Below are 9,589 nucleotides of genomic sequence, written 5' to 3'. Positions count from 1 at the left end.
CCTGCTGTGATTTGAATCATGGGAGGATCTGAAGATGAGAGTTGTAATCTGGAATTTGGCTTGGTTGATGAGTACTTGTGAATTGTCTTTACCTGCATAAATAGTCTTTAGCATTTTAAAGTCTATCAAAGATATATATTTGGAATTTTTTTGGGGAAAGCTACCTTCTTGCAAATACACATTTAAAAATTGTTGGACATTAGTTTGGGGCTATTTTGTTAATAGCATGAGATTGACTTTCAGCTGATTGAAATTGCCATTTGCAAACAAAACCACAAGAGTTGCGTTGTACAGGGAACTTTGACTCCTAATGTAGGTGTTCTCCCCTCCCCGCCCCTTTCAGCATTTGGCTCCCCGGGCTGCGGCAATTGCTGTTGCTCTGTTTTCAGTGCTAGAATCCATAGTTTGTAGCTGAAACACAGCTTGGGAGTTACAGGAAGATGTTTTAAGTTGTGCGTGTTCTTAAGGAGATTGATTTCTGAAAAAGGGATGGTTCACGTGTTCCCCCGGCAGCTGAGAACAGCTGCTCTTTGCACCGCTGATGACTCCGCAAGGGCTTTGGGTGGGAGCAGCGACTCTATTCCTATCGCAGTGTGAGTTTTCAAGCTGCTATGTGAGATTTCTGCCAGAATCCTTTCAAGTGTGCCATCGCTCCCTTTGGCTTTATGCTTTCATTTTGATTTGGTGCGAGCGACTGTTCCTGCTCCTTGAAGCCCAGGAGAAGTTTGTCGCAGATTTGCTGTGGGCTCAGCCAGAGCGTGTCAGGACTGTGTTGCTGGCTGCGTGACAGGTCAGATGGCTAGTTTGTGTCCTGGACTTTTCTACACCTTCATTTTGAACTGGTGGGCTTCATTTCCTTCATCTGGATACTATGAATAGACTCGTAGAAGATTTTTTTTTTTTTTTAATAATTAGTTTTTTGACATGAGCCGTGTGATTAATCTGGACCATTACTGAACTCCTGAGGTCTCTGTGACACTTGGGGGTACACGAAGAGCTTGGAATTGCACTGATTGTTCTGTGCTCTGCGTTGGAGTGATAACGGAGGGCTCTCCTTCCTGGCTCTAAGCCTCTTATACTGGGAAGAAACATAGTGTATCAGCACAATGATGAAACGGAGGAGACAGAGGCTTGGAGCCCCTTCTCTGCGGATCCAGTAAGGAGTGTTGTGAAAAACAAATTGCACTTAAATATTTCAGATTGAAACTATGAAGGAAAACAAGCCAGAATTTTCTGTGGCCAATAGACATTGCTTTTATTTGTTAGAACTTTCTTTATTTGTCATGCTTATTTGGCTGTATACAAAATTTTATTTGGAAGCTTTAACATTTTACTTTTGTGGAGCATTTACCGTGAAGTATAGCCAAAACCCAGCAATATTTAAATGTTTTTAAATGGGGTACATTGTAGTTAGATTTTGTACCAAGCATTAATTAATGTTGTAAAACTGAATGCTTCTAACTCTGTCTTTCTAATTTTATCACTCTTCAGATTTAAAAAGTACTTCTAATAATCTGCCACAAAGCTGTCACAGGGCTCAGATATACAGAAACCTTTGCCACCTTTATTATCTTTTCAATAGCATTCTTAATTTAAAAACTTTTATATTTGAAGCAAAAAATCTTTATTTACATTGCCACAGTATTTCTATAAATGAAATTTAAACAAGCAATTCTTTTTTTAATGCTTGTGTCCTTTATAAATGCTTTGAAATCTGCTAATGAAAACTACTATTTGTGATTTACTTGTAATTATATTTATTATTTTATTAGTTGAAATTAAGGAAATTGTATATTTAATACAGTGTGTATAAGTAGAGGAGGATAAATGAATCTATCATATAGTCAGTGAAGGAAGGAGCAGGGTAGGAGACAGGCTTCTTAACCTCTTCTGTCTGTAGACTGTAAAGCTCATCAGCTGTTTAAGTAGAGATTGCTAGTGGGCAGGATTTCCAATGTGTAAAGGTTACTTACTGATATGTATTGGGATTCATTAGGAAATTTAAAGCAAGGAACATTGATAAACATTCTTGGCTTCAGGACTTTCAGTGTAAAATGTCTGAATACTAAACAAAACAGAAGCATGCCCCAGATTTCCCTTTTGTTCACTTTTATGCTTAAATGGAAACTCTTTTCATCCCTCAGCCAAAATCAAAGTTATAGTTGTAAAAATATGGTGGCACTAGTTTGTATTCTAATGCATAAGCACACTTTATAATACCAATATTTGAAAGTTAACTTTTACTTTATTTCTAGTGAAGGACATCTCATCGTGTATAGTTCAATAAAGTAGGTGTTAGAACCTCTTATTTATGTTTATTTAGAAGTCTGTTTGCAGCTTTTTGGAAAGCAGCTACTTTGAAAAATTTTCTGTGCTCTCTGTGTATACGAATACGTGTTGGCTGCTAACCCTGCAAAAGCAATAAAAGAAGACCTGAGCACAAAGCTGGGAATCAAAGTCCTCAGCTGTAATCCTGATGCTGCCATGGATGTGCTGTGGACGAGTCACTTAACCTCTTTATGACTCAGTTTCCCCATTGCTAAAATTAGAATAAAGCCATTTTGTAGTGCTGCTTTCAGGCTTAATTAGTTGTTGTTATAAAACACTGTCAGCGCTAAATGTTGTTTTCTAGTTAATGGTTCGTGTAATTCATGTTTTCACAGTTGTGTATTCCTGTTGTTGCCACAGCCATGGTGTGGAACCACAGCTCCCAAATCGTGAAGGTTGTGATAAAAATGGTCCATGTCTATTACTGGTGCCATTATCAACTTTGTTAATTTTTTCAATTAAATGTTTTGCATGAAGAATTGGTGTGTGTTCCAGAAAACCTGGCAATCACTACAAAAAAGAATTTGGGTAATCCCATATTGGAAGATTTTCATAGTGGAAAAATAAAGTTGACTAGTATATTGACTGACAAATACATTTTGGTTTGGATGATAATTAAAGGATCACTGACTTAGTTTATTGCATTTATTAAGAAGATGTAACTTGTATTTTGGAAGTATCTTTTTTTTTCTTTATTGAAACAGAAGATATGATATTGACCCTGATTTTTTTTTTTTTTTCCCCTACTGTGGTACCTTGTCAGAATCTCCTCTCCTTTGTACTCCCACTGCCGAGGAAGTGATGTTCATCAGCACATATTCTCTCCTACGTCTGCTCCAGGTCTGCAGCACCTTAAATTCCCGTTTAGTGCTGACTGTGCACTTGTTACTTCTCCTCTAGTATTTTGCCTGAACTCACAAGCCCAGAGTAATCCGTCTAGTCCATGCCACAGCCATCCTTTTCAGTGGAGGTAAGGAGAGGTATCAGCTAGGAATTTCTAACAGTTTGGTGTTGGTGTAACCATTTATGAATTTACCAGCTTTATAGTTTAAGAGAATAATCTCTAACAGAAGGGAACAGCCTTGTAATTTACTTCCAGTTATTCAGGGTTCAGGTTGATGTTGCTTGTTGGTACAAATTTTTCTAGTTTATGCGTAGTTTAAGGCCCTACATAGAGAAGAATATAAAATTAATTGAAGAATGGAAACCTGTCTACCTGTGTGTGCATGCAAATTCCTGGTTGTACCTTGTGCTAGCTTCTGAGTGCATGTGCAACTTGTACCATGGAGCAAAGGAACCCTCACAGATATCGTTGACGTCAAGAAAACCAACTTAGAAGTAAAACAGCCTAGAGTGGGGTCCTTAAAAATCCGTGCCTAGCATAGCGGGTCTGTGCTAACATGTTGTGCTCTGTTCTGTTCGCTGTAAATCCACATCAGTTTCTCACAGAAGCGAGCAGGCTGAAGCCTTTGTCTCCAGACACAGGGTCTGCTAAGGGTAACAAGTGAAATCAAGTCTGTTGTTAGGAGGCTTAAATATGGGGTACAAGAGTTTGTAAGCTGAAAAAGTCCAAACCAGCTCAGTTTGTGTTAAAGCATTTGAGAGCTTAGCTGATGTATTTTTCCTTCAGGAATAGCCTTTCCTCCATGTTGTGCTATTATGGAACATATATGGCCATCAGCAGCCCCAGTGGAAACCTTCAGTTTCTTCACTGAGAAGAAACTTCACCCAGTGAGGTAGTCACTGACAAAGGCTAACACAAGCTAGAGATCTTTGTGTGTGCGGTTGTGAAATTGGAGCTCGGTGGTACCTGCTTAAAACTTGAACCAGCAGAGCCATCAGCGGTTCACATGCTGCAGTGTGGATGTAGCTGGTCAAATTTCAGTTACTCATCAGGTGGTAATGCAATAGCAGCTGAATCTAGACTGTTATTTCAGAGGGAGAGTGCTGTTGCTGGCCAGCTCTGGTAGGAATAACAAGAAAATGTGAAGTTGAGCTATTTTAGGCATCTGTCACTGACGAAGAGTAACATATATTACATCTGTTGGGTGGAAATCAGGTTGTCAGCAAAGGGAAGGAATGTTGCCTGTGTCTGTGCTTGGTGTATTGTGCGCTACCATGAAGAGAGGCAGTTGCCCAGCGTGCCCGCTGCTTTCCCTGCATGTTGGGCAGGACTTGGTGAAAATTCTTACTATGGTGCTCATTGTCTCAGCACCTGAAGTGAAGTGAAGGGCAGTGACTAAAGAGCACTCTCAACATTTTAGCGTCGTTGTCAGCAATATAATTTTAAGTTATTTTTTGTTATTTAAAAGCTGGTATAGGGTATATATAAGGGTGATTTATAAGGGTGATTAAATGTGATTGAATGCTGTTTAGCATTAGGGCTAATTAACAGACTTGTAAGTAGTAATTAATTATCAGAATTAGTTTACTGGTAAAGTCAATTGAGAACTCTTCTTTTTGGAGAGGAGATCTGATGATTATCGATTATTTTCAAAAGCCTTTTTGGTACTTAATGCTTTTTTTCTCTGAGAATCCTTCAATCTTCAGGCTTTTGACATGGGCCAGTGAATAATTTTGTCTTTAAGAATAGTTCATGTAAAATTCTTAGTGTCAAGTCATATTTCACTGTTACTATGGTCTCTTCGTGATAACAATATTTTTCACACATGGGGACCTTCCAGCCACCTGCTCTCTGAATACTGAATGGTTGATGATTCACAGATACATAGCTCTGTGCAGGAGCTTAGGTCTGCTATAATAACTATTTATTTTTGTCCTTGTTGCTTTCACCTGTGCAGTTCTTGATCCTGTTTTATCCTGTTGTCTTTGTTGTAGTTTTGTTTACTTGGTTACAGTACCAAGTGATACCCACTCCTGCTTGCTTAGAGCAAAGCTTCATCTTGGCAAGTTATTACCATCATTGATCTACTGAGCTTAACACCCTCAGGTTAGCCAGGCTGTGTTTCATTTCCGTGGCTATGCAAGTGACACTAGGTACTAGTGGAAAATGTAACTAGAAAAGTGTATGCCCTAATGTTAAAGCTTTCTCATTTTTTACCATCTGTATATTGTGTTTGCAAGTGTTTACATAGGTTTCCCCTTCTTGCCTATTTTTTTTTGGTGTCATTGATATTTTTACATGGATGGCTGAACAACTGTTGGTGCATCTGACGTCAAGTGTGTTCTACTGCTAGCATGGAAGTTCATGGCTTCTGAAAAAATTAATCTAATTAACAGTGAAAATATTTTTTATATAGCCTTTGAACAATTGAAAATAATGTAAAACTTTCAAAAAAGTAAAAGGAAATGTGAAGTGGCATGATTGCGATAAAAATAAATTGGCAGGTGAAATAAGACTGCTATAGTTGATGCAACTGTGGGTTGGGATTAAGGCCGTGTATCTTTAGGAAGAAAAGGGAATTATGTCCAAAATTACACTGAAGTATTGGCTGTCGTATTTGGGATCTGGCTTGCACTCTTCTGGGAGTAGCAGGGAAGTCAAATTACTGAAGAAGAAAATGAGGCCATCTTTCACAGCTGGTCCTCTTTATGAGTTGGCAAGTCTTTGTACACCCATATTTGTCCTTTAATCAAAATACAGATTTACAGCATTTCTTGATATCTAGCTGCTTAAAAGATGTCATGAGTTAATTGTTGTAACTTAGAAGTGATGGGCCTTGAGATTAAAGGAACATGCTATTCTCCTTGTTTCAAAAAAAATGCTACACTTTCTGTATCACCCTCAGCAAGATATAAACTAATTTCAATACTTAGATAAATGGATTCATTTGTTTGTGGTAACAAGGGTGAATGTGTTTGGGTACTGTACTTCTGGCCTCTTTGGGTGCTGCAGGTGAGGTGAAGTCTCAGTGGAAATTTGCTTTATCCTAACAAATCAATGGAAGAATTGGATTCAGCTGGATTATTCAAGGGATATTTTCTCATGCTATTTTGATGTCATGAATTTATGCCAGTTGTGGAACATGTTCTTATAGGGATATATGGTAGAGATTATTTTTATAGGAATGTTTTCCCTTGGAGGTTCTAGCCTTAATAAATTCTATTGATAATATCTATTAACTTTTTATAGCTTTACAGAGTAGTTTCATGGATTTTTTTCTAGCCTGTACAAAATCTGGTCACCATTTCTGAATGTGATGGTGGTGAGATCCTTGCTCTCTTATTTAAGTAAAACAAAATGGGAAACCTAATGTTGCTCCAAAACACTCAGTGTTTGAGTACAGTACATAATTACTTGATCAGTGTGTAACTGCAATGTTAAGAGTTTTATCTAATTAGGATTTAATGGACATCTGTGATATAATTTAAGAATATATTAATTTATTTACATAAAAACCCTATTCTAGGAAACAAACATTTAATCAATAACTGTGGTAAGTAACAAGAATGTATTATACATAGACATTCAAAAAATGTACTGGGAGGGTTGCCTGCCTTTATATAAAGACTTTTTCGTATAAGCTGTTGCCGTGGTTGAGGGGAGACCTATATTTAGAGCTATGGCTTGTTTGGGTGCGTGAGTGTGATTCAGTGTGCAGTGTCCTCAACGAGTCTGCTCTGTTGCAGTGCCCAGATGGGCTTCTGGGCGTCGCAGGGTGCCGGTCAGCTCCCCTTCACCAAGGGGTGGGGGTGGAGACACCTGCCTTGTTTGAAAGGGGTCTCCAGTTAGACTGTGGTTCTTTTTCTGATGAGGGTCTTGTAACTCTAGTCCTTCTACTTCTACTTCCCTGCCCTAGTATAAGGATGTATTCTCGGCACACGTGTCCCCAGATCACCTGTGTTTTGGGTTTTGATGACTACATATATTTTACAACAGTAGGGCAGCACCTGTAAATAGGAGAAGTTCCATATTTTAGGGAAGATAAAAAACATTTCAGAATTTAGACTTGTTGGGGTTCTGTATATTTTTATTTTGAAATACACAAGGCTTCTCAAGGGTCTCTGATAGCTTCCTATCTCCACTTAAATTTTTTAGTTCAAAGTCACTTGATACGGGTTTTAAGAGTTTAGTGTAGTTAGAGTTTGCTATTTGACAAATGTCAAGGGATTAATGAAGAGGACTATATTCAGCTTGAATGACATTTGGAAATTGTTCTGTTCTTTCAGCAAGTGATATCTTCCTGGTTTAGTGCTTGATTTTATACAGGTTCTGCTTTCTTAAGTGTGCTAAATAATTGGTCAGAGTTGACTGCAAGGCAGTTTAATATCACTTTTGGAAACAATGTAGATAAGCAATTCAGCAATAATGAGTAACAGAACAACTTTGTGAATATATCATTATGCATAATGCAAAATGGTGAATTTTGAGTAGGTAAGCTTTTGGCAACTGAATTGTAATCTACACCTCACATTGAATGAACGAATGAATGAATTTCCCAGAATTAATTTCTTTTTTAATGGAAATTTTTCTCTTTATTCCTTTTCTTTTGTACCCATTATTATACTTGGGAATAGTTTTTCCCATCTAGGAGATGGGAGACTACAGGGGAGGGACATGTTGGTGATGCCTAAAGCTTGACAGGCTGAGATAACTTTTTGTCGTTCTTGCGCTCATTGGAAACTGTCCATTTGCTTGACACATGGTTGGCAATATTCAGGCATGATGGCCTGAATGGTTTAATTTTTTAATGGGAAGACATTATTTAAATGTCCCTGTATGCTGCCTTGAGGTGCAGTAGCAGAAGAGTTAAACCCTGGCGCTTGGAGCATGAGGTGTGAATTCTTGTCTTGTTCCAGGCTCACTGTTTGGCTGCCCTCAGTGGAACCACTTGTCAAGCATAACTGTGTGGTTTGACCTGGGAAATCAGAGGCTCCCAGAGGGGTGTATATACTTGTGGCTTCAGAAGTTGGAGGGCTTTAATGTTTGCCCTCGTCTCTAAACCAAGTGGTTCATAACTGGGTTTTCTGTATAATTTTGTTTGAAGGCTGAGATCTGCTGGTACACCAGCATACGAGCTGACTCGTTTATGAACCTTGCACTGTTCAAAGAGTTTGGAATGGTTGGGACAAGATTGTAACTTCTAGTGAGGAACGAAAAGCTCAGCAGATTCTTAAGAGACTGGAAAATATTGACGGTTTTCTGTCCTTATCCTCAAGTAACAGTGATTTCCTCAAATGATAATAGTGGGCTCCGTTCTGTACAAAAATTCTTCTTTTCACATAGTCTCTCCCTCAGAGAACTTTTGATCTTCAATACAGATACAGAAACAACCTGTGTGCTGAAAGATTTCTGGCAAAGGGAATCATTCTGAGAAAGATAGATATACTGTTAAGCAGATGGTCATGTGTTTATTATTGTTGATAGGCAGTTACCTGTACCTTCCAAAAAGTTTTCAATTGTACTGTGAAGCAACCAGGTAGTATTTTCAGTTTTGACTTCGAAAATCAGTGAGTGTGCAAACAGGCCCGTTATCCTGTACTGAAGCACTAACAGTAGAGATGTACTAATAGTGAGTACCTGGTGTCAGTTTAACAGGCTTGAGCTGGGGAGAGGCAGAGACTCTATGATACAGCTGCTTGCATTAGCACAGGACTATTCCTTCCCATGAGCAGAAGATTCCTTTCATATCTGTTTTCTTAAAAAATTATTGCTTGAAGCCATGAGTTGCAATTTTTCACTTAGATAGATAAACCATTTAGTGGATCAATATTAACCTGAAAGTGTAAGGGAAGTTTAGAATATAAAGAAGGAAAGAAGATTTCAGGGTAGCATTGCGACAGTTTTAAAAATTGTGTCCCCTTTCAGCTGTGCCTAGCGATCCTGAGCCATGTTGAACTTTTGTCTCAAATGCAAGCTCTTATTTGAATATTCAAAACTGTACTGTGCCAGAAGGCCTTCAGCAGAGTTTGTCTTCTATAACGTATGCGTTCCTGCTGTCTTTTTTACAGGCTGCATCTATACTCCCCTTTTCTTTAGTATCTTTCTATTCCTGTTTTTGTTCATTCATCTCCAAATATGCTTGTTCTGGTCCTCCAGGTTTTCTCCTCCCCTCACGTAAGTCTTAAAATTTTGCTAGTTTGGCTAGTGGTTGTTGTTCTGTCATTCAATCCCTTCTGTGGTACTTGAGAGCATAATCTTCTAACCTAGTTTACATTACGCTGTCATAATGAATTATTAATGTTCTAAAATAAAATCTTCAAACAGTAATCTTTGCTGTGGTGAAAGAGCTCTGTGTGCTTTTGTTTTCCTTCCTGTCCTCCCTGTCCTTTCCTTTCTTTAGACCTTCAGGTCTTTAGA

At 38.4% G+C, this 9,589-nt stretch overlaps 1 protein-coding gene across 1 annotated transcript in view; it reads left to right on the top strand.

Annotated features, from left to right (window-relative positions):
• The first annotated feature begins 489 nt into the window (after positions 1-489).
• The window catches only part of LOC104618457 (microtubule-associated serine/threonine-protein kinase 2-like), a 103,087-nt gene continuing 93,987 nt past the window's right edge, over positions 490-9,589 (top strand). The window contains exons 1-2 of the mRNA XM_010284054.1: positions 490-593; positions 3,092-3,298. Of these exons, the coding sequence (XP_010282356.1) occupies positions 490-593; positions 3,092-3,298 (311 nt within the window). The remainder of the gene's footprint in view (positions 594-3,091; positions 3,299-9,589) is intronic.

The sequence above is a fragment of the Phaethon lepturus genome, unplaced genomic scaffold (assembly GCF_000687285.1).
Source record: "Phaethon lepturus isolate BGI_N335 unplaced genomic scaffold, ASM68728v1 scaffold13243, whole genome shotgun sequence".
In the NCBI taxonomy this organism is placed as follows: Eukaryota; Metazoa; Chordata; class Aves; order Phaethontiformes; family Phaethontidae; genus Phaethon; species Phaethon lepturus.
Note: the sequence above shows the minus strand (reverse complement) of the source record. Positions and strands in the feature narration are given on the sequence as shown.